Source organism: Alligator sinensis, unplaced genomic scaffold, assembly GCF_000455745.1.
Source record: "Alligator sinensis unplaced genomic scaffold, ASM45574v1 scaffold773_1, whole genome shotgun sequence".
Taxonomy (NCBI): Eukaryota; Metazoa; Chordata; order Crocodylia; family Alligatoridae; genus Alligator; species Alligator sinensis.
The window spans coordinates 418145-444217 of record NW_005842403.1 but is presented as its reverse complement, the minus strand read 5'-3'; the positions used below and the strand labels follow the sequence as shown (position 1 = coordinate 444217).

At 47.5% G+C, this 26073-nt stretch overlaps 1 protein-coding gene across 1 annotated transcript in view; it reads left to right on the top strand.

Moving 5' to 3' along the window:
- The window catches only part of LMOD1 (leiomodin 1), a 38527-nt gene extending 32832 nt beyond the window's left edge, over positions 1–5695 (top strand). Inside the window, exon 3 of the mRNA XM_014522849.2 lies at positions 1410–5695. Within this exon, the coding sequence (XP_014378335.2) occupies positions 1410–1436 (27 nt within the window). The 3' untranslated portion in view covers positions 1437–5695. The remainder of the gene's footprint in view (positions 1–1409) is intronic.
- The last annotated feature ends 20378 nt before the right edge of the window (positions 5696–26073 follow it).

Sequence of the window (26073 nt, the reverse complement as noted above, 5' to 3'; positions counted from 1 at the left end):
ATTTCCTTGTCAGGGGTGGGCAATTATTTTGGGCGGAGGGCCGCTTACTGAATTTTGGCAAGCCATTGAGGGCCGCATGACAGGCAGCCTGGAGCAGATAAATATTAATTTTCTAATTTTTTTAGGGGCCCTGCGGGCCAGATAGACTGGCCTGGAGGGCCACATCAGGCTTGCAGGCCGCATTTTGCCCACCCCTGGGTTAGTTAGACCCGCTCATCATGTGCCCCATTAAAGCACATGGACTTCAAATCCGCAGGGTGAAGAATTCTGGGCAGTTATTTTCAGCAGTCAAATTCTGTTCCCCTTTCCTTTGAAATCCTTGGCTATTTCCTGAGACCAAAGGTTTTGTCTCAGTTAGCGCAATAGCCTTAAATCTCATCTATATCATTAGGTGGCAGTAAGTGAGTCAGGATTTTCCAAGCCCTTATGCTCATGGTTAAAAAAGAATGCTTTAAATTTTTGTACTGTGATGAAAATTCTTTCCCCCTGAATTTATAAAATGTTAATTTATATTTTTTACTATTTTTTATTTTAAATCAATAGGTAATAAAGAACTAGCACTAGTTTTGCTAGTCCTGAGTTTTGCTCTATACATCAGCTTCAAAGTTCCCTTTCCTTCTTAATTTATTTTATATTTTGCAATGTTTTATCTATATTTAACAGTTTTTCCATGTTTAGATTTTTTTTCATCAGTGTAGCAAAGTTCTGGTTTGTAGTCCTAGATCTTTATATTAGACATTTCTTTACATTATGATGCTGAGGACTGTCAACAAATTCTCCCTTAATGACCAATTTATAAGGATATAGGCCTTTGACAAATGTGCAATGTTATCCCAGATGTATGTACCAGGTGTCACAGAGCTTAGGCCTCACATGTAATTAATGAGGTAGACCTCACCTTACCAGCGCCCAGAACAATGCTGAAGTCCATGCTGTCATATAAACCCCAAGTTTTGGCTGTCTTGGCATGAAGACTGAGGTTTCGTAATAAAAGCTAGTGACTCGGGGGGCAGTCGTGGTGGCTGTGCCACTCATCTTGAACTGCCGACAGCATGGTGATCTGTGTAAAATGAATTGTGGCTCCAGCTAAATGGCCTCCTAATGAGCAGATTCCTACTTCCTTCCAGTTAGCTGTCTTTTTGGCCAACAGAGGGAAGTCCAAACTCTGAATTTCTCAGGACCACCGAACTCTTCGTGAGCTGGGATAGCGGGGAGGGTCTCGAGCAGTTGCCTGCAGTATGTCAGCTCATCAGGTAGAGACTCGGTCCCCAGAGCTGCTAATGCAGGACTTTCATTCATTTACGATTCACTGAAAGACAAACAAGCCCCAGCCTTTCCAACAACTCCCTCTAATGCCCGCTGGTCTCTAGTGCTGCACTGAAAAATAATAGACCATTTTATCTTGGCAGGTGGAGGTGCCAAAATTGCTGCAATAGGAAGTGGAAACCAGATCTCCCACACACTGAGACCTGTGTGGCAGAGTACAAGACATTTGCCATTCTCATGATGACTGTTTACATGACAAGCCCTTTGGGACTCTGCAGTGACCACCTGACTGCACCAAAGCTAAAGGAGCAGTGTTCTCTATGGGACTGAATGAAGAGGGGGACCGGGTGCCAAGAAGGGCATGGGGGGTCATTGGATGACATGCGTGAGGAAGATGTAGTATTTATTTTTTATTTTTCAAATCCTACAGCTTTTTCTTTTAGCCTGTGCCAAAGTGTATTGCCCTGCCCTGCCCTGCCCTGCCCTGCCCTGCCAGCTGGAGATGCTGAGGAGAAGGTTGCTGGAAAGCAGGGTTTTGGGTTGCTTCCATTTCTGCTCAGAAATTTTGGAATGTGGATGCGGTGATGCGGGATGAGCCCTACTGAGAATGTCCTTGAATATCTGTGTCCTGGTTTGGGTTGCAGCAGAGAGACAGTGTGGGTCTACAAATACATGGGAGCACTCCTACCATGAAAAATCAGCAGGAGGAAAACAGCCATGGCTCTCGCTGCTCTCTTGTCTTGGGAGCCTACTGGGGGTATCTGACAGAAAGCTGTGTCTGGAGTAGAGCAGACCAGAAGGCAGGAGCAAGTTTTGGGCAGAAGCCAATTGCCACCACCTCTGTGGATCCAGGATCTCTATTCCACCAAAAAGAAAAAGGGGACCTAGGATGGAAGGGGAGAGGAGACATGTCACGTTGGCTGAATATGTTTGTTCTGGAGAGAGATACATGATGCTGAGATTTTGCATAATACAATAATTGAAGTTTGCAGAGAGCCAACTCTGATATAACCTACACACAGAATCTTTAGGGCTCAGTAAGTCTTCCCTGATTCCCAGGCTCCTGCTATGGCACCAGCCTGGAGGAGTCAAGGGGAGCCAGGCTATTGGGACACACTTTACGCTGTAACTCTTCTGCTCCACACGCTCTGCTGCTTTTCTTTGCAATGGACAGAGCATGGGACTTTCTTTAGGGACTGGAGAGGGAAAGGCAGGGTTTGAATTGAGAAAACACAGTACCTCAAATCAAGGCTCTGCTACGAATATATCAGGTACAGGCAGAGAAGAGGAGGTCTCCTCTGTAGCTCTGGGAAAAAGAACTTGCTTAGTCCACAGGCTGTTGTGCAAGAAGGACTCACCCTTACCTGTAGACTTGCATACACAGTGCTCTGTTGCCCTCTCTCTCTAGCTCAGTTTGGTCAATGGTCATCAGGCATGTATGGTCCCCACCCAGCCATTACTCCCTAACCAAAGTGGAGTGGATGGCAGGCTCAGACACAATATTAGCATATACGTCTGAGTGACAAATACTTTCTGACTGCACAGATTCTGCTTTTCTCAGGGGCAAAGGGTGATCTGATTGTTCTTGCTGTAATTGTCACACATTGAAATTCACTAAGGAGGCTCCAGACCACCAGGGGAGTGACAGGGGATTACAGGGATTACTGCAGCCATGCTGCGAGTTTCCAAATTCCAGCATGAAAGAAATTGTTCGGGACTAATAAGATGAGTTGTTCACTGTGGTTTTCAATATCTAGCAAACTGAGGTCTGTGAGGGCAAGAAGAGGAGCCAGTCGTTGAAACAGAGGAGAGTTCCAGGATGTGATGCAGACTGGAGAGTCTGGGCTGAAGGAGAAGAAGGACTCTGGGGAATCACAAAGTGGGGCCTGGTTTTGTAGAAGGGAGTGTGCATCATAACAGCCCACTGGAGGTTGTTCTCTGGGCCCACTACTTGTGCTTAGTTATGTCCAGTCCTGCAAGGTGCATGCTATTTTGATAGGAATAACTGCAGTTACAATCTTCAGCTTTCTGGGAAATAAATGGGTCCCCGCAAAAGGGGACCTATTAGACACCCACCAAGTTATGGGGAGGGATGGGCCAATTCCCTCCTGGCCCTGTCTGGCAGAAGTGCTCTAGAGGAGCTCAGTCGCAGGCCCTGAGAGGATTTTCTGTCCTGAAAGAGAGAGAGAGATGAGCAGCAGTGCATTGCTTGGACAGATGGTTGAGATACTTTGTTGAAAGAATTTTCCATTAGGAAACACTATTTTGATGCCTCCAAAATGATTCCTGAATTGCTTTCACTTTCAATGACATTTGTAAAGAAACTTAGAAATGTCCCAGGTTAATAAGTTTGGAACACAACGTTATGATCTTTCATTTTTAAAAGACATTTTGCTTCAAAATTTGCTTTATTTTGTTTTTAAGCACTTTAAAAGGCAAAGTATCTCAATTTTAAAATATTTTGACATTATAACGGTTTAAATGGGTTGAAATGAAATGGTCATGGAAGCCAAAAGAATCTCATCTTAAAATTTTGTTTTGTAGAATTTTTTTTTTGCAATTTTTGCTTTTGGGCCCAATTTGGAATGAAAAAAAAGTTTGACATTTCAATTTTTTGCAGGATGGAAAATCTGCTTTTGGAGCCCTTCTGTTTATACTTTGCTGGGCTTCTGATCCTGCCTACCCTGGGTGGAATGAACCGATAGGCTGTGGTATCCCAGCATGGAGGGATATAACTCGCCTCTTTGAAACTTGAATCGCCTGCTGGGTGCCTGTGCACACTTGTGCACACAACAAGCCTGTGCATGTGTACAGAAATCCCTTCCACAGCCAGCTCTGTCAACATGTTTATCAATATGCAGGTGTGGTTAAATGGGATTATTTTGTCTGCTTTGCTGCAATTACACCAGGCAGTGATTGTAGCTTGCGGCTGCTGTGTATAGAGGGCATGAATGCAATAGCAGGGACTGGGTATGAGGTTTAGACTTAGGCTTAGACATGGGGCCTAAACCACGCCAGGAGACAGTAATGTTGAATGATGGAAGTGGAAGCCCAGTCACAGAAAACTGGGACAGGTTGTTCTGGAGTTGATGCGGAAGGGCACCTTCCTTGCTTCCCTCTGCTTGTGTGTAAATAAACAAACTTCCGTATATTTGTTAGCCATAAGGTTTTGATAACACAGATACATAATGCATAGAGAGATCTGCATCTGCCCCCAGCTGCCAAAGCACACCTGTCAGCTGGCCAGTGAGCAACAGACACCCACCACGCTCACTGATTGCCCCGCTCTCCCTCTGCAAGTGTGACAGACCCCACCATGTTTCCATTCTGTGGTTGGACATGGGATTCCCACCTACGCATATCCTCCTTGGCCTCCTATGGCAGAGCTCAAGGACAGCCCCCACCTTGATCAATACCAGAGCTAGAGACAAGAGCTGAAAATCCAGGCTCTGTGGCTGAAATCTGTGCTATGGATGGAGCACAAATGAGGAAGTCATTTGTGGAAGTCATATTTGGCTGGGGTGATATGATCCCGGCACCCATTCCTGCCCAGGGCAGGGGGTCGAGCCTGATGATCTGTTTAGGTCCCTTCTGACCCTAAGTACTATGATACTATGAAGTCCAATGAACCCTAACAGTGGCTCACACATGAGCTTACCAAGATGGGATGAGAGCATGATGCCACTAACTTTTTGAGACCCAGAATCTGCCACTCCTGGAGACTCCAATAGGAACTCAGGTCTGAACCCACATTTCACAAGACGCTACAGAATAATAACCAGACTGTCACTGAGTTGTTCCTTTCCCCCCGAATACCCATCAGTTACCTAGTCAAGCGATCTGGTGTAGGGCTGTCAGAAGATGTAGGAGACAGCGCTCCATGATCTGCTATTGCCAGCAGATTATGTTACCCAACTGTCCCCATTCTCTGATCTGTACTGACACATGCTTCTGTACAAAGGCTGCGTGCATTAATGCTTGAATATAAGCCTCAGGACCCAGGTAAACCTCACTTTTGATCCCCCACCTGTCAACAGCAGCTTACTCTGAAGCCCAAGGACTTAACCTCTTTGCCTCAGTTTTCTTCATTACAAAATGGAGATAATAGCTCTCCCATGGGGAAAGTGGGAGGTTATAATTCTTAACTAATTAGTAAAGTACTTTATAAGTGATGGGGATGATGGTGAGGATGATGATGAACAGGAGTTGTCATGCTCCACTGGAAATCCATCCAGCTAGCTAACATAGCAGTGTCTTTTTTAAGACTCCATTAGGTGGGTTTTTTTAGAATAAACCAAAAAAAAATGCATTAAACTACAAGCTGACACTCCTGCCATTTTCAGCTCTGTCATTTGTGAATGTAAAACATGTTTGCAATCTGTACGAAATCACCCACTGTGTCATTAATAAAGGTCACTTACACGCTACACGTGATGCAGATGGCCGGCTATCTGGCTGTGGGACATGATATCCCCAAGGACTGCTGGAAATACGGGCAGGGCAGGTGAGCTCTGCAGCATCAGGGTAGAAACTTGTAGTTGGCTGTAGGGTAAGACTGTAATAGTGTTACACACACACAAGGGCTTTTCCTAGGCTTCATACTGATGACTGTTACTGAAACCCCTTCCTTCCATGATGCTTCAATGCTGAGGGCTCAGTGCGCATTTAATTCACGGCTCATCTGCTGGGAAACTTCAGACTTCCCAGGCAACCATGCAGGACCCAGTCCAAGTGGCCTTTAAAATGCATCATTTTCATTCCACTGTGGCAAAATGGAGGGTAAAAAAATCACAGTGAGGTCCCACAGCAAGGAACTGAGGGAAAGCTGATGTCTGGAAGCATGGCCCAAGGAGCAGCCCTGAGTTTGCCAATGCCCCTCTGGGGCAGGCTTGTCACCAAGGGTGGCTACAGTCTTTCAGCCTGGTCTGGGCATCAAATCTCATCCCATTGCTTCCCCTTACATTGTCTTTGCCTCTACGCACCCTGGACACTTCCAGCGCAGAAAGCTGGCTGCTCCTGGGGCACTAGTGCTCCTCTTTCCTTCATGCTCAGGGTTCAAGCTATGAGTTGTCTGTCAAAACAGCTGGAGACAAAATGGAGCAAACTTAGCTGCCTCTAGCAGGCACTGCTGCTACTCATAGCTGGGATGATGCCAGAGCTGCTGTCAAGGGCTGGATGTGCCAGTGGCTTGGAGCTGTCAGCCAAAAGCAGAGAAAAAAGTCCAAGAGAGCAGAGTGGGGAAGAAAGGCTGGCATGGTATGTGTCAGAATGAGGAGGCTGGGGGTCAGCACACTAGGAATACAGAGCGTGCCTGCTCGGAGACCTCTGCAGGCTCAGACACGCTCTAGGCAGGGCTCTGTATGCTCCTAGGCCCGCTCAAGCAAGGAATCTGCATGGTCCGTGCATGCTCAGGGCAGGACCCTGCACCCCTGTCATGCTCAGGGAGAGAGCCTGCAGGCATATGTGCGCACTCAGGGCAGTAACCCACTCACTCTAATGTACATTCAGTGCTGCCAGTGCAGGCTCCCATACACACCCAAGGCTGGCCCCAACACAATCCACCCGGGTCACCCATGAGGCAGACACACAATGGACTGCCCAATACTGTCCCCTAAGACCTCTTCTCCTGAAGACAGCAGAACTCCTGCAGTCATTCTGCCTGCCCCACATAGCTATGGACCACCTTCGAACACCAGTGTCGACACATACTGTACGCCAGAGAGCATGTACTTACTGTACACAAGAAGCCTATGTCTGATGGTTAGCACTCTGATTCTCAGCAGCAAGCATGACGGGCCGCACCACTGAGCTCAGGACTAGGGCTGGGAGATCTCTGCACACTGCAGGGACCCTTCTTTGTGGGACCTTTGTATAACTCATCACTGACAGAGAAAACATGGAAAAGGCTCCATCTAACAAGCTGGGGTAAAAACCACGTGCCTTGAAGTCATAGCCAAATGCAGCAGGACACCACTCCAGGTGTTGCTTGCAGGCCACTCTAAACATGCAACTCTAAACACGCAACACATATATGTACATGTGCATGCACCCCCCCATATATATGTACATGTGCATGCACCCCCCGCAAGCAAGTGTGTGCACATGTACATGTGCATGTGCACAGACAGATTTTGCTGTGCAAAGTAGAGGTTGCACCAGGCCAGGAGGGCTCCGTCTGCATCTCACTGTCAACTCGCCATGCCCTTCAGGTGAAGCATGTGCGTCAGCCCCGTACCCTGCAGTATATGCTGTTGCTAAGGGCTGCGGCATGCCTGGCTCTGGAGCTGGTTTCTTGAAACCCAGAGAAATGTCCATATTTGGGCATTTTGCACAGACTGGCCCAAGCGGAGCTTCATTCCTTTGCTCTTCCTAATTGTGGGCAGGCAGCCAGGTCCTGGGACTCACTGCAGTAAGGCGTAAAGAAAACAAGGCCCGACTCCCTCACACAGGCCTCAACGCTGTCGTGGTGCAGCCACACTCCCCAGGCCTGCCCTGGCCAGCGCAGCACTCGCTGTCCCAGCTGCTGCAGTGATCCCAAGGGAGCATCCTTGCTTGGCTGCAGTGATCCCAAGGGAGCATCCTTGCCCGGCTGCAGAGATCCTAAGGGAGCATCCTTGCCCAGCTGCAGAGACCCCAAGGGAGCATCCTTGCCATGACAGTACTTCTCATGGGGGTCATTCTGCTGTCACAGCAGCCCCTAGGATCCCACCAGGCTTTTATTACTGATCTGACCTGCTTCCTCAGCTGAAGGTAACATCCTTGCAGAAGCAGAGCAGGGAGATGCTTCAGCTTGTGGCCTTTGTCTGCCCTTCTGCAGACTGGGAGATCTCCCTCCCCATGCTCCTTCCAGGCCCTTCCTTTCCAAGGAGAAAGAAGTGTCACAGATAACACAAGCAAAGCAGAAGAGGATGATTCCAGGCAGCTTCAGCACTTTACAGGGGGTCTGGAGGCTGAAAAGACCTCTCTCTGGGACAGGCAAGGCCCCAGTGATGGGGGGTAGGGAAGTGGGGCGTTTGGAGCAGCAAATAACCATGGGGAGTCCTGGGCTCTCAGGCCTGCTAGCCATTCTCAGGCCCGGTGCTGCTGGATCCTGAGAGCCTCTTCCCTAGTGGAAAAGGTGGCACTGGGCTCTCCATGTGTAGGGGAAGGGGAAGGTGGTCAGTCCAGTGTTTTCCCCGTGACTTGTAAATAAAGGAGGTGCTGCTTGTGGGGAAGAGACACCCAGAGCCTAGCAGCCATGGTGTGCTGGTGTCCTACCAAATTGGCCCCAGCGACACGTCCTGCTGAGTCAGGGGCCTGGGCCCCTGCGTGGGAATGTCTAGCACCTTAGCCTTGTCACGTAGTGATTCACTTCCTGCCTGCATTGCAGATGCAAGCTAGGGGATGGCCAGGGCTCTGTTAAGGTCAGGTGTGTGGAAGTCTGCTTCTTACCCCCTGCTGCAAGCTGTGCTCAGAGCTAGTTCAGTTCCTCTGCCATTTTCCCTCTGCTTTTAATTATTTTCTCTGATCATGACTATTGCATCAGTTCTCAGCAAAATGGCTGAGAAAAAGGGGACACCAAGCCCACCAAGTGCAGACAGCAGAGACCTTTGTAACATCCCCTTCTCCCAGCAACTTGCTCTGATGTCACCCAAAGAGGGTGCTGAAACTGGGCATGGAACAGGCTCCAGGAGAGAGAGTGATTCCTGAGCAGATATGCCCCTCCACTGGATCCTTCATGATTGCTGAGGATGGGAGGCAGCAGTTCAAAGCCACACCTAGAGAACAGACTCTGAGGGTAGGTTTGCACTCTGCCAGAGCTGTGACTGCATCTTGGATCCTCGCATCTCAGCTGGAGTTTATATCTCTTACTAACACTGGTGACAAAGTGGCCAGGAACACAAACCAAAAGTTAAAGGGTGTTTTCTTATCATCAAAGCAGGGGGATTCTGGACCAGTCTCCCAACAGGGGAAATGGGGAGAAAGAACCAAACAGTCTTTAGGATTATACATGGAATGACATAGCTTGGTCTCCTGCACTACCAGGGGAATGGACGCAATGGCCCACAGACTCCTTCCCAATCCTGTGTTCTTGATGTGGAAAACTGAGCTGCCCAAGTTAGTATTTCGGGTTGAGAGAGGTAGTTAGTCGTGAGTCAGGCAGAAGGCAGGGTAGGTTTGCACCTTACAAACTAACTAAATCAAAAATACATATGCTTTCTTAAGCAGCTGCTAACTTCATCAGGTGCTGTGAAGGGACTGCAGGAAGCAGAGCTTCTAAATAGAAAGCTGTGATTGACTCCCAGAAGCGCTGGCTCCTTTTTCCTCCCCATTCACAACCCTTTGTAGTCAATGTGGGTAGGAGAGAAAAACAAAACAGCTAACCCATTGAGGGACATAGGGATTATAAAAGATAATTGAGGTAATGGGATTAATAACCTGTAGTCTTTGTTTAGAGTTTAGACCAGTGATTATCAACCAAGGTGCTACGAGTTCCTTTTAAGTGTGCTACAGGATACTCCTCAATATTAACACTGTTAGGTGTGCAAGCACCTACACATGATTCATAAAGATAAACCTGGAGATTTCAAATAGGACTCCATAGCATCAAAAACCTTCTGGAACCTGTTGTGGTCTTTATGAGTTCTTTGCAACAGAATTTCTCTATTATTTTTCCATAATCAAAAAAGGGAGCAAAATCTAAGAGCTGGCTTTTTTAAAGGAGTTTTGAGTCAATCGAGAAGCATCTGGAGTCTATAAAGGCTGAGAAACATTGGTTTAGACCATTCTTAACACAATCTAGTTTGTGGATGATTCCTTGTTCTGCAGTTTCCCATTCAGTTGGTTTTAAAAGTTTGATTGTCTAAAAACAGCTATTCTGTGGTCAGCAATAGACTGTCCAGGGAGCTTAAAGTGTGTGTCACAGGCATGTGTGTCTTCTGGAATTGATGTCAAATTGGTATTCATCCATTCTGTCATGTAGTGATTGCCCTGTCTTTCCAGTGTAGACAGAAGAGGAGCACTGTAAGCAGGGGATAGCTTATATAACATTGGTAGAAAACAGCTGATGCACCTCAGATGTTATAATCTGCCTTATCTAGTCCAGTAATGGTGTAGTTCGTGTTGCTGATTGTTGATGAGGTATTTAGTATTGCTGGCAAGTTTGTGCAGCTCAGCAAAATCTACACTGCTGCATCTTTCATATTGCTCCATCTCCAGTGTTGGACAAACTGGCAAGAGGGATTAAAGCCAGAGGGGGCCAGCGCATATGTGCACCAGCACGCGCACACACCCTATCCCAGCTACAGCATACCAGGAGAGACATCCCCATCTGCTGGCTCTTTCCTGGGCTATGTATACTGGCTCTGCAATCTGTGACAGGAGATGTGTCTGAGACCATCTAGCAGACAGAAGATATCCTTATCATAGATCCATCAACACAGTTAATACTGAGTGACATCTCACTGGCTATTTAAGCATAGTCTGGGATGACGGTGAATTTGCAGTGTTGTTAACCATGTTATACAACTACCTCTATCTGTCGATCACTCCAGTCTCTAGAAATAGCCCTCTCATATTCCACAGAAGTACATGGATGTGTACACAAACACACACTCATGCACTCACACACAGACCAGCCGGTTCTTCCATAGTGAAAGATAACTTGTGATTTCCTCTGAAAGCTGGATTAAATCCCTCCCTTTAATGTCTGCATTTAATCTCCAGATTTGGCAGTGACTCTTCAAAGGATGCTTGAACGTTCCACATGATTTTGCAGTAAATACAAGCTCACTTTCTTAGACAAAACATTTAAACATTTGAAATTTTGCCACTTTCCAAACATTTCTTCTAGCTAAATGGAAAAAACTCCCAGCTTGTTTGCTCACTCTTTCTTTCTCACAAACACACATGCATATACACCCAACCCAGTACCATGGCAAGGAAGTTTGGTGTCCAGGGCAAAGCCCGCAGCCTGCCCTTGTCCCACGCACAGATCCAGGGGGTGCATGCCCTCCTATGTTGGCTTGGGATTGCATGCAGCAGCAGAAGCCGCCCTCCCTCTGTCCCCACGCCCCACAAACAAGTTGCTCATGGCTCTGTCCAGCACCCTGCCTTGGTTGGGCAGTGCCTGTTGACGCCCCTTCGCTTCAGCATCTAGGGCAGTTGCCCCGCTTGCCCTCATCCTTGCTATGGCACTGCATAAACCACTTGGAAACTAAGGAATAAATTCTTAATTCCCAGGTGTAAAAGGTGAATCAGAAGGCTGATACTGCTACAAGGAAGTTCAAGTGAAGTCACATTCCCAATAGCAGTTAAAAGCAGAACACTTCAGGCTCCATCTGTATGGTAACCTAAATTTTAGTTTCATTACAAACCCCTATCAAAAAACCAGAGATTGACTGAGTAAGCCACAATGTATAACGGCAATGCAGATGCTGTGTTGCAAAACTGGATAGAATATTGGTGAGGGTTTCCCTTTTCAGCCAGTGCCACAGCAAATAATATGTTTCAAGGTCACTTACATGATTCTAGTTTAGCTCCAATATACAGCTTAAATTACATCTTTCCACTGCAAATAGCAGGGAGGAGAGCTGACTGTGACGTTCTGTTGCCATTTGGTGGTCTACGTTCTGTTTCCACTTGGACAGCTAGGCCAATAGACCTAATGCCTGCTTACTCTGCGCATTTACACAAGATGCTTTGAGCGCAGTAGACTAATTTTACTGCATGTTATCACAGTGGGCAAAACCTGTGCTAATGTGCTAAAGTGCAGTAGATTTAGTTTACTGCTCATTGATGTCACAAAAAGACCATTCGTTTGTGCTAATGTGCAGTAGCACTGATTACGGCACATTCAGTACCTGTCCTTATAAGTACTAAACTTCATGCGCCGTAATTACAGCATATTAATGAACATGTAGAAGTGACCACTTAGATGACCAGATGGTAATAGACTACGGTATTACGTCTATGTTGGGTTGATGGTAGTCTTATATAGATTTTAGGTTATGTATGGGATGGTTTGGATAGGGATGAATCTGCCTCAGACAGGAGGTTAGACTAGAAACTAGATTAACTCTTGAGGTCCCTTCCAGCCCTACTTCTCTATGATTCTGTGACTGTGGCCCTGGGTGTTCCCACTGGGAACTGAGATGGAAAGTTTTGATCTGGCTAGTTCTGGTTGATCTGCTTAGATCAGCTGTACAAGCTGTCCTTGTGAAGTAGCAAGGCTGGGCTCTCACTCTCACATCAAGGTCTTTGCTCCATCATTCTCTTCACAACCTGGTCAGGGCTTCAGCAGCAGTTATAATCAGCACTCTCAGATGTTCAAATAGCTATTGAAAGGACAGAGATGCACTTTTGGTTCTGGGGAGCAATTCAGCCTCTCATCAAAGTACTGAATTGTCCATACTTACATAGGGTGGGAGCATAGTCCAGTGACTAGGGCACTGGGGGCCCACTTTGTCACAGATTTCCTCTTTGATCTTGGGCAAGGGGCAGATTTATAAAGGTAAGTAGGCACTTTGTGGGATTTAGGCACCACAGCCCATACCCTTAAAGGTATTCAGGTGTGTGGCTTCAGGAACCTACATGCCCCCCTCCCTTTGATTTCTATAAGAGTCAGGCATTTAAACAGCTTTTGCAGATTTCCACACGGGACCATCTGTATGTTTAGGCACCTAAATACTTTGAAAACCTGGCCCTTGTGCCTCAAAGGTATTTAGGCACCAAGAGCTAAGCCACAAAGGGACTCTGGTGCTTGACTACCCCTACATTTAAGGCCATTGAAATCCCTCCTCAGCTGGTGCCTAACCCTAAGAGTACTGGATGGGACACTACTCTGCCTATCTGGCCTGCAGAGCCTGTTTGGAGTTTGCCCATCAGATCAGGCCCCACACAAGAGCCAGGCACAAGCAGGTGTGCCGGAATAGAGCACTTTTCTGGGAGGGGCTATTGGAGACCCATGTCTGAGCACTCACTGGGTGTGTCTACATGTGCTATTAATGTATTTTAAACTTACTGTGCATTTAAATAAAGCTCAGGAAGCTTTCCTCAGGAGCATATCTACACATGCGTCTGTCGGAAGCATATCCATATTTGCTCCTGATGGGAGCAGTTTACTGCAGGGGTGGTCCTGCCCTGCTTTGCCACCCTACAGCAGCCACAGGGAGCTCCAGGCTCCCCTAGGTGCCAGCCCCAGGCTGGCAGGGGACACAGGAGTCAGGCCTGAGCTCCGGAGGGGGAAACTGTCCCACCTTCTCCAAGGCAGCTGCCTCCCAGCCCCACACCCTGACCAGCAGGGGCAGGGGCTGGGAAAGTGTCTACATATGTACTACTGCACAGTAGGTACTGTGTGGTAAATCTGCTACCTGTATCTACAGGTAGTAGCCAATCGCACAGTAATTTACTGTACAGTAATTGCTGCGCGTGTGTAAACGGTGATGCTTTACTGTACAGTAGATTAGTCTACTGCGCAGTAAAGTGTCTCATGTAGACGCACCCACTCTGCCTCAGCTAGAGCAGGGCCTTGAACATGTGTCGCCCTTGTTTCTGATGAGTGCTCCAATTGCTAGGTCATTCTGGGGTGGTTTTCTCTTAGTTTCTGTTGAAACTGCATCACTTTGCATAAATAAACACTCATTGGGCCAAAGAGAGGGAATTCAGTGTGAGTCAGGCATTGAAGTAGGTACCCTTGAGGATCTGGTTCTCTAGCAGAGGGTACAGCTCAGCCCTATGTTCTAGCTCTAAAAGGATAAACCCATTTTGACCATGAGATGCTCAGACACTGCAGTGATGGGGTTAGATAAGGATGTAAGGCAAGTGCACACCAAGCATTTTGAGCAGCACTTTCACCCAGAGTTTATAGCCTCCTTGAGCATTTAGCTGTGCTGGGCAGCTACACATTCACAATTCTGTCAAGCTCATCTCTACTCACTGTGTTCCTCCTGTTTCTTTTCTCGCTGGCCAACTCTCTTCTACTTCTGTATTTCCACCTCCCCCACCAAAACACTTCTGACCTTTCTGCCCTTAAATGAGAGCTTCTCCTTTTCCTTCTCTCCAACAGGAATGTCAGGGTGTTCAGTATAGGCAGCAATGATAACAAGACATATATCTCCACTGCTAAAAGCAGGGTTTGGGGGAAAAGGAAAGCTCTTAAAGGTTATGTTGATAATGGGTCTACCAGAGGGTTGTCCAAATCTGACATGGGCCAATAAGGGGTTTGAGGACTTGACTCAATTCAGTATCAAATTCATCTAGGAAGGGGGAAGGAGTTGGGTGGTTGCTATAAAGGAAGAGGGTAGGAACAATGCATAGAAAGCAGGTTTGGGGCCTGTTCATGAAGAGGAGAGTGGGTTTGGGGAGCCCCCAAGGCTCTAGGAAGGCAGCGTTCAAAACAATGGAGGACTAGGGGGAAGACTAGGAGTGTCTACAAGTGAGTCCAGCGAAGCCTGAAGTTCTGCGTGAAGACTTCAGGGGGAACCCTGGGAGTGTCATGCTGAGAGAACAGTACTGTTTGGGCGACTGGTATTGCATGGGATGTCAGGGTTTGGGGATGATCCCGGAAGAGTCAAGCACAATGCTATGAAGACTGATGGTAATACCAAAAATGGGGTGTTCTGGGCCTGCAAGCCATGGTGGGATCCAGAGGAAACAGGGATACCAGGGTGGAAAGTTCCACAATGAGGCCACTGTGATACAAGTGAGTTTCTTGGACTCAGGAAGATATACCTTTGATATAGGATCACTCCAAATGGCACCAGCTCCTACGGATTGGAAGGGTTGCTGTGGACATACATGGGCTTTAGCAGTGCCTTCCCATAATGCTCTTCTGGGATTCTCCCACTGAAGCCATGAAACATGGAAAACTTTACTGGCAAAAACAAAAAAGGCATTGCAGGCATAAAGATGATGTCTATATCCCTGTCCCCCAGCACACACACCCTTCCCAACAGTCAGGTACAAACTGCAGTGCTTCAGCACCCGGATGGTCTCCATGCAGCTGGAAGCTGTTTGTTGGGGTGGAGATGAGACTTATGGAGAAGAGCAAGGGGTAAGAATCTCCTGGGAGGGCAGTGCAATGTGTCTGTAAGTGACTGGTATTTACCATACTGGGAAGGTAGAGTGCTCTGGCTGGGAGTTGCCTGCTCACATGTTTCTCCCAGCTGTGTTAACATTAGCTGTCCCAGATCCATTTGTAGTTCTGCCCTCTTGCTGCTCCATGAGCATATCCTCTTGCCAGCCTGGCACCAGGCCAGCACTCCTTGAATAAACTGACCTTGCTTTGCACTCTTTCTCAGTCCTAATGATCACAAGCTATCTTGTAGGTGTCAGGCCCACTGAGAGAGCATACATGGGGTACTTGTCCTTGGCTAATGGACAAGTGCTTAGGAGGACTAACATCAGGTTTTCCCTTGCTACACAGGCACTTCAGGGAACTGGTGCAGCACTAAATGAGCTCTATTAGAAATGCCCTTTGGGCATATTTTACCATAGGTGATGTCTCCTGGGAGCGGCCTGTCTCTGTCTTTTCAATACAGTGGTGCACTGGCCTCTAGAGCTGGTAGCTTTGGGCAGCATGTCCCCCAGGAACACTAGTCAGTGACTGCCAGCAGCAATCCTTAGATCCTACAGCAGTGATTCTCAACCTGTTTAGACTCAAGGCACCCCATTTAGACTAAAGATACTCCTCAGAAAAAAGCTAGCTCTCAGTTTGCACTCATTTTTTTTGCTATGGAATAAAAATGGAAAATTCTTCTGTTGCAAAGACCTCAGATCGCAACAGGTCAGAATGTTCTTGACACTCTGGATTCCTATTAGAAATCTCTGGGCTTGTCTTGTGAATCATGTGTAGGTTTTTGCACACCCAGTGGTGTTAATATTGCATGGCACCCCACCACATGCTTGAAAGTACAAGACCTTGGTTGAGAATCATTATTTACAGTCTTTCATGCCCTACACTTGTGGCTGTGAGCCCAAACCCTATTAGTCAAAGGGACGCTGTGGCCAAGCATTCGTGTCAACTGAGTTGGGCACCCAGTGTCAAAGATTCTGGTCTTAGATGAGGCATTGGGCATGAGGCTTTCCTTACATACATAGGCGACTGGTACGGGGGGCATGGCGGGGCATGGGGGGGCCGTCCGCTGCCACCAACACTGCTGGCGGCTTCTGTGGGTGCTTGCCAACTGCCAGTACCACCAGCAGATTCTGTGGGTGCTTACCAGTTCCATCCACCAGCTTCTGCTGGTGCCCCCACAGACTCAGGAGGCACTAGTCGCCCATGCTCCCATACATCCCTCCACTGTGGCAACATATTGGCTTAACGTATCTGTCTATGGCACTGTCCTGGTCTGCTGAGCCAGGATGTTACCTACTGGCATTGATGTCAGGCCCTTCAGTAATCCCATGAGCTACTGAGAGGCACCTGAAGAGCCTGGCTTAATCTGGGCCTTGGCTTGCCAGCTCTGCCCCACCCACTCAGATTTTAGTGCTCTAAACAGTAGTTTTGCCACAAGATCCTATGAAAGGTGCTAGGAGGTATGAGGAGATAAGTACAAGATCAAGTTCTTCCCTGCCTGGCCACTCTTCTGCCCCACTGTCTGGCCCCTCTGCATGGAAATAAGCACTCTGATAAATGAATTAGTTTTTGAAAATGGTGCACTCAGTTCACAAGAGTTATGGAGGGTGCCTGGAGTCTAAGAAGCTGAGGACTGCTGGCCTTGAATCTCACTTGCAACAGGAGCTGAAAGCCTCAACATTCCTTGCACTGTATTGCATGCACCCCACTGAGACTTGGGTCCCTGGGTTGCATATTGCTCCCCAGTTGGTCATCTGTCACACCCTTGAGGCACCCGGTGCCCCGTGCACAGTCACATTCTGCAGGACCACATCTTGCAGAGTTTTCTAGGCTTATCTATGGAAAAGTCAGTGGTACTGTTGAAGGCAAATGCCCTGGGGCTTCCATGCACCCCTGTATTTTGGGAGACCTGCAGAGCCAGAATTCTGCTCCCATACAGGCAGGACAGAGAAGTCCAGAGCCCATTGTCTTTGACCATTTTAGCATGGCTGAGAGCACTTTGCACAGACTTCCAGCACTTCCAGGCTTTGTGTTTTCTCCTAGCATCAGAAACTCAACTCTTAGTGCCCCTTCTTTTCCCAAGCTACAGCCTTTGGGAGAGTCCATTACTCTTATAGGGAGGATGGCACAATGCATCTCATGAGCCCCACAGGTACCCAAAAACGATGCTTTGGCATAAGACAGTGTGTGGTACTCAGGGAAAGGAGGATGTTCTTGGATCATTCTGCCTCTTGTCATCCTGTCCTCTAAGGCTAAGTAGTCCTTTCTTTTCCTTTATATGGTCCATTTGCTGCCCTGGCAGCTAGAAACTATGTGCAAATATCAAGTCCCTGTGTGAGCAGGGCATGGATTTCAAATCAGCCTGTGCTCCCTCAGGCTGGACACAGGCTACAGGAGCCACGTAAACAAGCAGTAATCAGAGCATGTTAAAAATAACCCCCCCCCCCCCCCACACACACACACACATGCACACAGCCCTGACGGTTTTTACTGGAACTGCCAAGTGCTGCCAGTGCTGGGAAACATGGGCAGCTTGGACTCATGATGCCAAGTCAGTCGGTGCTTCTGCTCCTGTCCTCAGGAGATTTCTTTCTATGCTAACAGGAATCAAGCCCTCTAATCCAGTGCTAAGGTGTCACTCAGTGAAGAGGCCGGTTAGTTGATGGTAGCAGGTGAATGCTAACTATATGAGCCTCTAAGATTGGCTCAAATCCACCAAGAGCAGAGAAAGAGGTGGCAACCACAGGTTCAAATGTAAACAGTGATTCAGTAAAGTGGTTGAGACAAGCATATTCCAGCGTACCCAAATCCAAGGGAGTGCGTGTACTCACCTGCCCTCTACTGGACAGAATCACATCTCATCAACTGTGAACAAAAACACGGCAGCCCAGCTGCATTCAGGTATCTATGTCGAGATGCTCAACTCATAGATGCGCAACTGCCAACGACTACCAGGGATTGGGATCTAAATTCCTTTAAATTGTGGGCATATTACTAACAGGTAAAAAATGTTCTCCATTTGTTCATGATTTGGAAAGTAGGATCCAGATTCTGTCCAAGGTGTTTCTGTAGTATCCCACAGCAGGCCGAAGAGGTATTCACAGTCCTGTTGTAAAAAGCACTGCCTACATAACTGGGCAGCTAGGAAATCCTTGGCAGCCACAGTTCCAGTCTAGCAGCAATCTGAGATTACAATCCTTTGTTTCCATTGTCAGTGGGATACATTCTTACACTGAGACAGTTTCTTCTAACACAACGGATCTCAAAGCATGGCACATGCAGAAATCATTTCACCCTTCACTATCCTTCAGCTATCACTGGGAGAAACAAGGTAGCCTTTGTAGCAATTCTCAGCAACATTACATAAGAGCTTGTATAAAATGCAAAGTAGCCTGAATGTACATGGCACTTCAGGGAATTCGGTAGCATTTGCCTTGCAGCAGTACCTAAGTGATGGTGAACTGTGGAAAAGCAGCCAACACTGCTCTCAGCACTGTCACTGGTGAAGGCTGCAGTGCTTTCATGGGGTAGAGGTTCTCTCCTCACACAATCCTCATCCAGTTCATTTACACCCAGTTTGAGAGAATTTATATTTGCTTTCCAAATGTGCTCAACTCCTACCACTCCTGTTGGTGTCTCTTCAGATTGGAGGGTATCTCCCATGTAGAGGGGATCCTTGGAGGTGAAGGGCTGAAACCTTGCACATATTAGGTGTGCTATAACTGGGTTCCTGCTCAGCACACCTGACACAGGAGGCTAGTCAGGAGCTCTGAACAGAGAGATGACTACTGTACGTCCAGGATGCACAGATCATACCTTTACCTGCAGCACATCCATCTAAAGCACTTCTGTGGTCCCCACTGGCATAGTATCTGAGTGCCTCACTACAGTGTGCTCACAACACCCCTGGAAGGCAGGGGAGTGCTAGCAGGTAGGGAATGGAGGTACAGGGGCCCTCAAGGTGCTGAAGCATTGCAATGCCTAATCCAAGACAGCCTGCCACTTAAGGCAGTGGTATCAAACCTGCAAGCCAGATTTAGACCACAGAGCCACAGTTGTCTGGCCCGAGGATACATAGAGGGGTAAGGAATTTGGGGGTGGGCCCAATTTTTTTTGCAGAACCTTCCAAGAGTCAAAGTGCAATCCAAACCCTGGTTAACCCTGAAGCTGCTGCTCTCCCCAGAGCTGCTCACTCCACTGCCGCATCCAGATTTAGCTTGTGAGAGGAGCCCTGTGGTTTGATAAGGGAGGGTAGGTGGAAGAGACACCCTAGACTTAGGGGAATCCTTGACTTGACTTTGAGGTTGGCAACTGGGGTCACTGTGCTGCATGGGGAGAGTTAAGAGCCTAAGGAAGGGACCATCGGAAACTAGATGAAGTCACTACCTAAACTAACCAGGGGTGAAATGCAGAGCAAAGGGGTGTCTGACCTCACCTGACCTGATGCACCCGGCCACAGATAAGCACAGTAGCTCGCCTATCTCTGGCTGGGTGAAACAGATCAGATGCCTAAGCCTTATTCAGATATTTTTCTGTTCAGGATCATGGGTGGTCTTATCACTCTGTTTGCCAATATACATAGACAGACTTGCTACAGGATAGCCAAGAGCTTGGTGCTTAGGACACATAATGGCAAAGTGCTTCTTTCAGTCTCTCTCGTTGAAGCTGTACCATTTTGTCTAAATGCTTAAGCATTCCCTGGCCCAGTGACTGGAAGGTGGGTACCCCAGTGTGTGCATGACCACTGGGCCCTGGAGTCAGATTCTCTTTGTGGCCCAATGAACATTTAAATATTTTAATCAAAGTGGAATGAATGAGGTTTAGGAGCCCCATCCCAAAACATCCCAGTGGCTAGGACACTTTCCAGGGAGATGAGGGATGTGAATATGGGCCTCCCATGTTCTAGGCAAGTGCTCAAAGAGGGTGAGGGCAGCTCTGTCCTCTGGGACTGTTTTTTGAGGTGATGGGATGCTCAGAACATACCTACTAGATTAGGTACCAACAGTAAGATGGATGGGGGAATGCCTCTAGCTTTAATCCCCCAGGGCTACATGTGCTACACACCATGCTGATCCACAGTGTCAGTCAGGGCTTGGACAGCTGTACACAAGCCTGGCGACAGAAATCTAAGTACAAAGGGATGTGACCTCTGGAAACATAGGTGCTTAGGGAATGATTGGACTATTTCAGGCCCTTGGTCTGCCAAGCCTAACATCCTGTCTCAGATAGAAGCCAATGCCAAATGCTTGTAGGGGCAGGAAACCCTGTGGTGGGATAATGGTAGGGACAGGGATAGGGAAGAGTGGGATAATCTACCCCCAGTAGAGTCTTCCTAGAGCAGCGATTCTCAACCAATGTGAAAATCTACTCTTTGTTATCTTCATCTGGTGACGGGTTGGGGTGGAGGAGCTCATAACTGCTTGGTTTCCTGGATCATGTGGAAGGATCCTGGTTTCTGGCAATATTCCAACCACAAAGAAGCTCCACCTAAACTGGCTGCCCCCACACTCCACAATCAGAGCTATAGGCAGAGGTTTGCTAAGGCAGCTGATATGCTAATTATTGTTACATTTCCAGGGAGAGGGGTACAACCTTTCAGGCTCACTCATCTCTAGGATAGGCAGAGCTGGGTGTGAAACCTTGTATCTGGCGGGTTGCTCAACCCCAGCCAAAGCAAGAGCCCCAGTGAGCGAGGGGGCTTGGGCAGAGGGAGTTACAACTCCCCTTCCCTTGATGGTGAGGAGAGAGAAAGGGACCTGCCCTTGAAGGAAGTGTTGCAGTGACACATTTGCTCTGGACATTTGCTGGTACTTAGGTAAATAAAGTGATGTGCAAATGCAAATATGCACACCAGCGTATTAAGTAATTTGCATAAACTCGCCAGCCTTCTGGCCAGTTTACATTAGCAGGTGCATGAGCTGCCCTGCAGAAAGGAAGCCTGAAACTTCCTGTGAGATATATTTTGTTTTCTGCCTTGGGTTTGGAGGGGGAGGGGCAGTCAGCTTGTAGAACAGGTTTCCCCACTCATCCCGGTTCTCCCCTGTACAGGGTGTGTTCTGACCACCTGGCTGTTTCTAACCCACATGCTTCTCTTCTCTAAGCTAGCTGTAACTCAAAGTCAATCCCAATAGGAACATTAACCCCCACTCCTCCCCCTCCCCCAGCCGCCAAAAAAAAGGTAGGAGATCCTATCTGGGCAATTTAGGATAAATTCCCCTCTTTCTGCTCCACCCTCCCAACTTCTTGTTGCATTTTAACTCACATGCAACTCTGAAAAAATTCACTGACTTACCTATTTCCACTCATTGCTGTCAACACACTGATAGCCATTTACCTGTTTGCATAATAGATTTGCTGCCCAGTTCCTGTCATTGTCACTCCTGGACTTCCATGATGCCATCCTCTCCCAAGTCTCAGATTGCCCCATCGCCATCTTGTTCAGTGTGGCCAGCTCAGTCACTCCTTCCTTCTCTGGGGATCACACCATCCTTATGCCCCATCTCTCCTCCCTTTACATCCTTTCTGTGGATAATCTCAGTTCAAAGCATGGCTTTAACTACCTCTTTTATGCTTGATGGCACTTGGAGCTATCTCCCTGCTCCACACCTGTCTCCTGCCAATTGCTGTATTAGTGTTGTAGTTGTCTTCTGGATCATTGTAGCTACAACAATCATCTCACTTGACAAATCTTGCTTCTCACACCTTCCTCCAGAATGACATCTCTGCCCATCTCTGCCACCACCTTGGCTAGGGACAGATATAAAAAAAGCCTGAGCCTGAATTGATTCAATCTTTGCAGATTAGCGTAACCTGGCTAGGCTGAACCAGTTTGTTACCATACAGACATCCCCTCTGGACTGGGGAAATGCAGGCACATGCCTGCAGTGGCTTAGGCTAGAATTTCGTTTCAATTTTAAACCAGTTTCTGATCACTTAAACTGGTTTATGTGTAATGTCTGTCCCTAGCCCTTTCAGGATATCCAAATGAAACTTAGCAGCGCAGGGCTCCCACCCTATCTTTCAAAACCTTCCTTTCTTTCAGTGGATGACACGACTGTTCTCTGTCCCTCTGGCCTATGAACATGGCTCCCACCAGATCCCCTTTCCTGGGCAGAGAAATGTAGTTAGCTGTGTTAGGTTGCAGTCAGTCAGAAGGCAGTATAGATATGTACCTTATAAACTAACTAAGATATATATGGGGGACAGAGCACAAGCTTTCATGAACTCAAGTTCACCTCACGAGGTCCTGTGAAAGGAGAGCATAGAGCAGTGTATAAAATGAAGTGGTTCAATCCCCTTTTCTCAGCAATTAGCATGGTTTGCTTTGCTCCTTGTTGTGTCCCTCTTTTCCATGACAACATACACAAACTTCTCCTTTCAGTTACTGACCACACACACATTCCCACTGTGGCTGTACTCATGCTCTGGGCTTCGTTTAGAGACCTTTTGCCATAGCAGGACCCGTACCACTGTACTCCAGCCCTGCCACTCCTTGTGACTGCACTGACAGCACAGGGGTGGTGCACACTAACTGTTCCTCTTACGTGTGTGGCTGGATATGGAGGCCTTCACAATTTGTCTTCTTCACAGGCTGTCTGGTGCTTCAAAGAATTTGTCAGGGCTTTGATCACTTTTCTTTCATATATTTTTAATTTTGCCAGCCCGTCTTTCTGCCCTGGGAACAGAATAGCAGGCTCACCATGAGGACTAATAATGTCCCCATCCCTGTATCGTGCTGTGCTACCTTTTTGGGATATTACCTCGAGTCCTATTTTTTCTCTCCTCTGCTCTAGCGGGTATCTCTTACATTTCTGGTTTATTTATTTGTTGTTAGTTTTCCATTGACAGGGGCCTTGCTCTGAACAGTCCAGGACTCACTACGCTTACAGGGCTTGCTTGTCCTGTGATGGTCTGCTTCCTATCTTGGGTAGCTATCTGCTGTCCAAGGCACTTTCTTCTGTTTGGGGAACTGCTTGTCCCTGACAACTATTCTATATCCAGATCCTTCAAATCTTGGGTCTGCTAGGACTGAAAGAACAAGCTGAGGTTGGTCTTATATAGACCCCTCAGCATTGCTTCTGACCTGGGACTAAGGAGTGCAACCAGTACCACATATCTGCTGGTCCCAATTCTTCCTGCACTTTCTCCTCTTCATTTGCACCTGAAAGGATTTATCAAACATATGTAACTGGCAAAATAGACTGGGTTTTCCCTTTGGTGTTGCATAAAGAACATTAGTCCCATCCATCCTAGATATCCTGGACTGGCTGCTGCAGCTCAAACAGGCCAATGTTTCAATCAGTTCCATTAGCGTGCCCCTGGCAGCCGTTTTGGCCTTCCAGCTATCAGTTGACAGGGGACGTATTTTCCCAGGCACAAGACCTCAGGGTTCTCAAGGGAATGACTAAAGTCTTTCCCCATGTTTTCCCACTCCCCTCCGGAGCAGGAGATGTGACTGGCTGTGCATGTCCCCTCTCCCCCGGGGGGACAGGGAGTGTCTTCTTTGTAAGCGGTGTGCTGAACTCTGCTCTCTTCCCTTCCTGCCACACAGAGCATCTTATGGCCCTCGGTTATCATGTTAACTCCTTACTAACCTGGAAGGCAATGCTCTGAGAGCTGCTTTTTCAGCCTGTCACAGATTGACTTCCAGCAGGCATTGTATCATCAGTCACACTCTGCTTATAGTTTTAATTTATTTTCACAATGATGAAAATTAGAAATTTATTTAAAAAAGCCAAGATTCTTATGTGATCATCTGACTCTAGGAGTGAGGACTCTAACCATGGACCAGCTGTGCATATGTTTTAAAACCAATACTGTACACTGAATCGCCTACACCACTCACACAAGCTTAGCTGTCTTCCTTTGAAAATGCATACAACTAAACAACAGGTCAGCATTAGATCTCTTAGGTTCTTAGGTTCTTAGGAGATGACAAAAAATCTTTAGACCAACGTGGCTACAAACACCACCCCTTGCGCTCTCAGGAATTAATTTCTAGAATATCCTGAACTAAAATATACCACAAAACAAAACCACCCACATGATTTCCTACACAACAGTTGAAAATGCAAACTTGTATTTGTGTATGTTCCTATGCCTGCAACACCCTATAATCAAATTATAACATCATAGAAATCAGCCATTGCATTTTTATTCACCCAGATGATCTCCTATTGCAGCACACCCCACTATGAGAAAACCTATAGGACTAGTTCATAATTTAGGGCAGTTTGGGATTGCATTTCTTTTGCAATCTGTAGTAGATCAGTGCCCGCTGGCTTCACTGAGCACTGCTCAGGCCCTCGTCACTCAGACAAGAATGCTTCATACATCATGTCAATGTTGAATAGAGGTTTGAACTAGCAAGGCAATAGTGATCTGAGGAGGATCATATGGCAGCAAGGATAGGTGGCCAATGTTTTGGGTGCCTCCCTTCTATGTCTGATCTGATACTGGGGGCCACTTTTGAAGTTCAAGCCTTTGTGAGTTCTTTGAAGTCACCTGATGTGACAGCATCAAAGACACCTCCCAGTCCTGTACCTCATCTACCCGGTCTTCTAGATGGTTGTGTCACTTCTCATTGTCTCAGACTGTCCACCTGTGAAATGAGGATCAGGCTGCTTACTCAACCAGTTGACAAGGTAACAGGCGTGAACCAGTTTTCAGAACCTGAGCGGATGAGTATCACAGCGTGTTTGCTTTGGGGAAGAACCATGGACAGGTAGAGGGCCCATGGAGATGGGATCAATGCTGCAGCTGCATCCAGAGGAGCCCAGCTGTGCAAACCGCTTCTAGAAGTGCCTTTTATGTTTGGACTTGGTAGCTAAATCTGAGGGGGTGATCAGAGCCAATCTTCTCTACAGCTTGTGGCTTCTGGCAGTAGGATATTGTGTAGGGCGTGGGATTGTGTCTACACTTTTCTAACAAATCTGGAATTTTAGTCTGAAATATAAACTATTGTATCAGGTGACTTCAGAGAACTCACAAAGGCTTGAACTTCAAAAGTGGGCCCCAACAAAAGATGCCCAGTTTGGGGGTCTGATTTCCAGAGAAGCTGACTTTTAGCTCTCAGTGACTTGAACTGAAGCTGTGGGGGAGGCACACATGACAAAGATCAGACATGGAAAGGAAGCACCAAAAACATGGGCCACTCTTGAAAAGTCTTTCTGGGCCCACTTCCCATATCTGCAGGACAAAGACAGCAACATTTATGTGCTTCTCTTGTGCGAAGAGAGCCGCGCTTGCACAGTGCCACATGTTGTTAGGCTGGGACATCTGACCAAGGGGCTAGAATTCAGAGTTCCTCATTACCAGCCCTCCCCTTGTCCCAGTGCCAGCTCTCATTCCAATTTGGGCACATTTACACTACATTGGCAGGTGCAACTGCAACTCACATAAAGGCACTGGAGTGGGATCAGGTACTGCCAGCAGCCACACCAAGCCCTGTGCATTTTTTTAAATGTAATTTGTATCCAAGGCCATATTAGCCGAAACTAATTCCAAATCCCAGAGTCCAGAACCACAAGTGGCCCTATGACTGGCAAACATCCTCCACTCACACCTGGGGCTTCAGATGTTTCCAAAACCTTTGGCAGGCATCCTAGGTGCAGGCCCAAGCCCAAGCCCAGAGGCTTGCGGTTTGGATGCCCCTGAGTTTTGCTTGCCCTAAGAGCAAGCGAGGGAGGAGATTCCCGTTTCCATAAACTGGGCTTAAAGCCGCTGCGCCTCGACAGGTACTGAACCAGCCA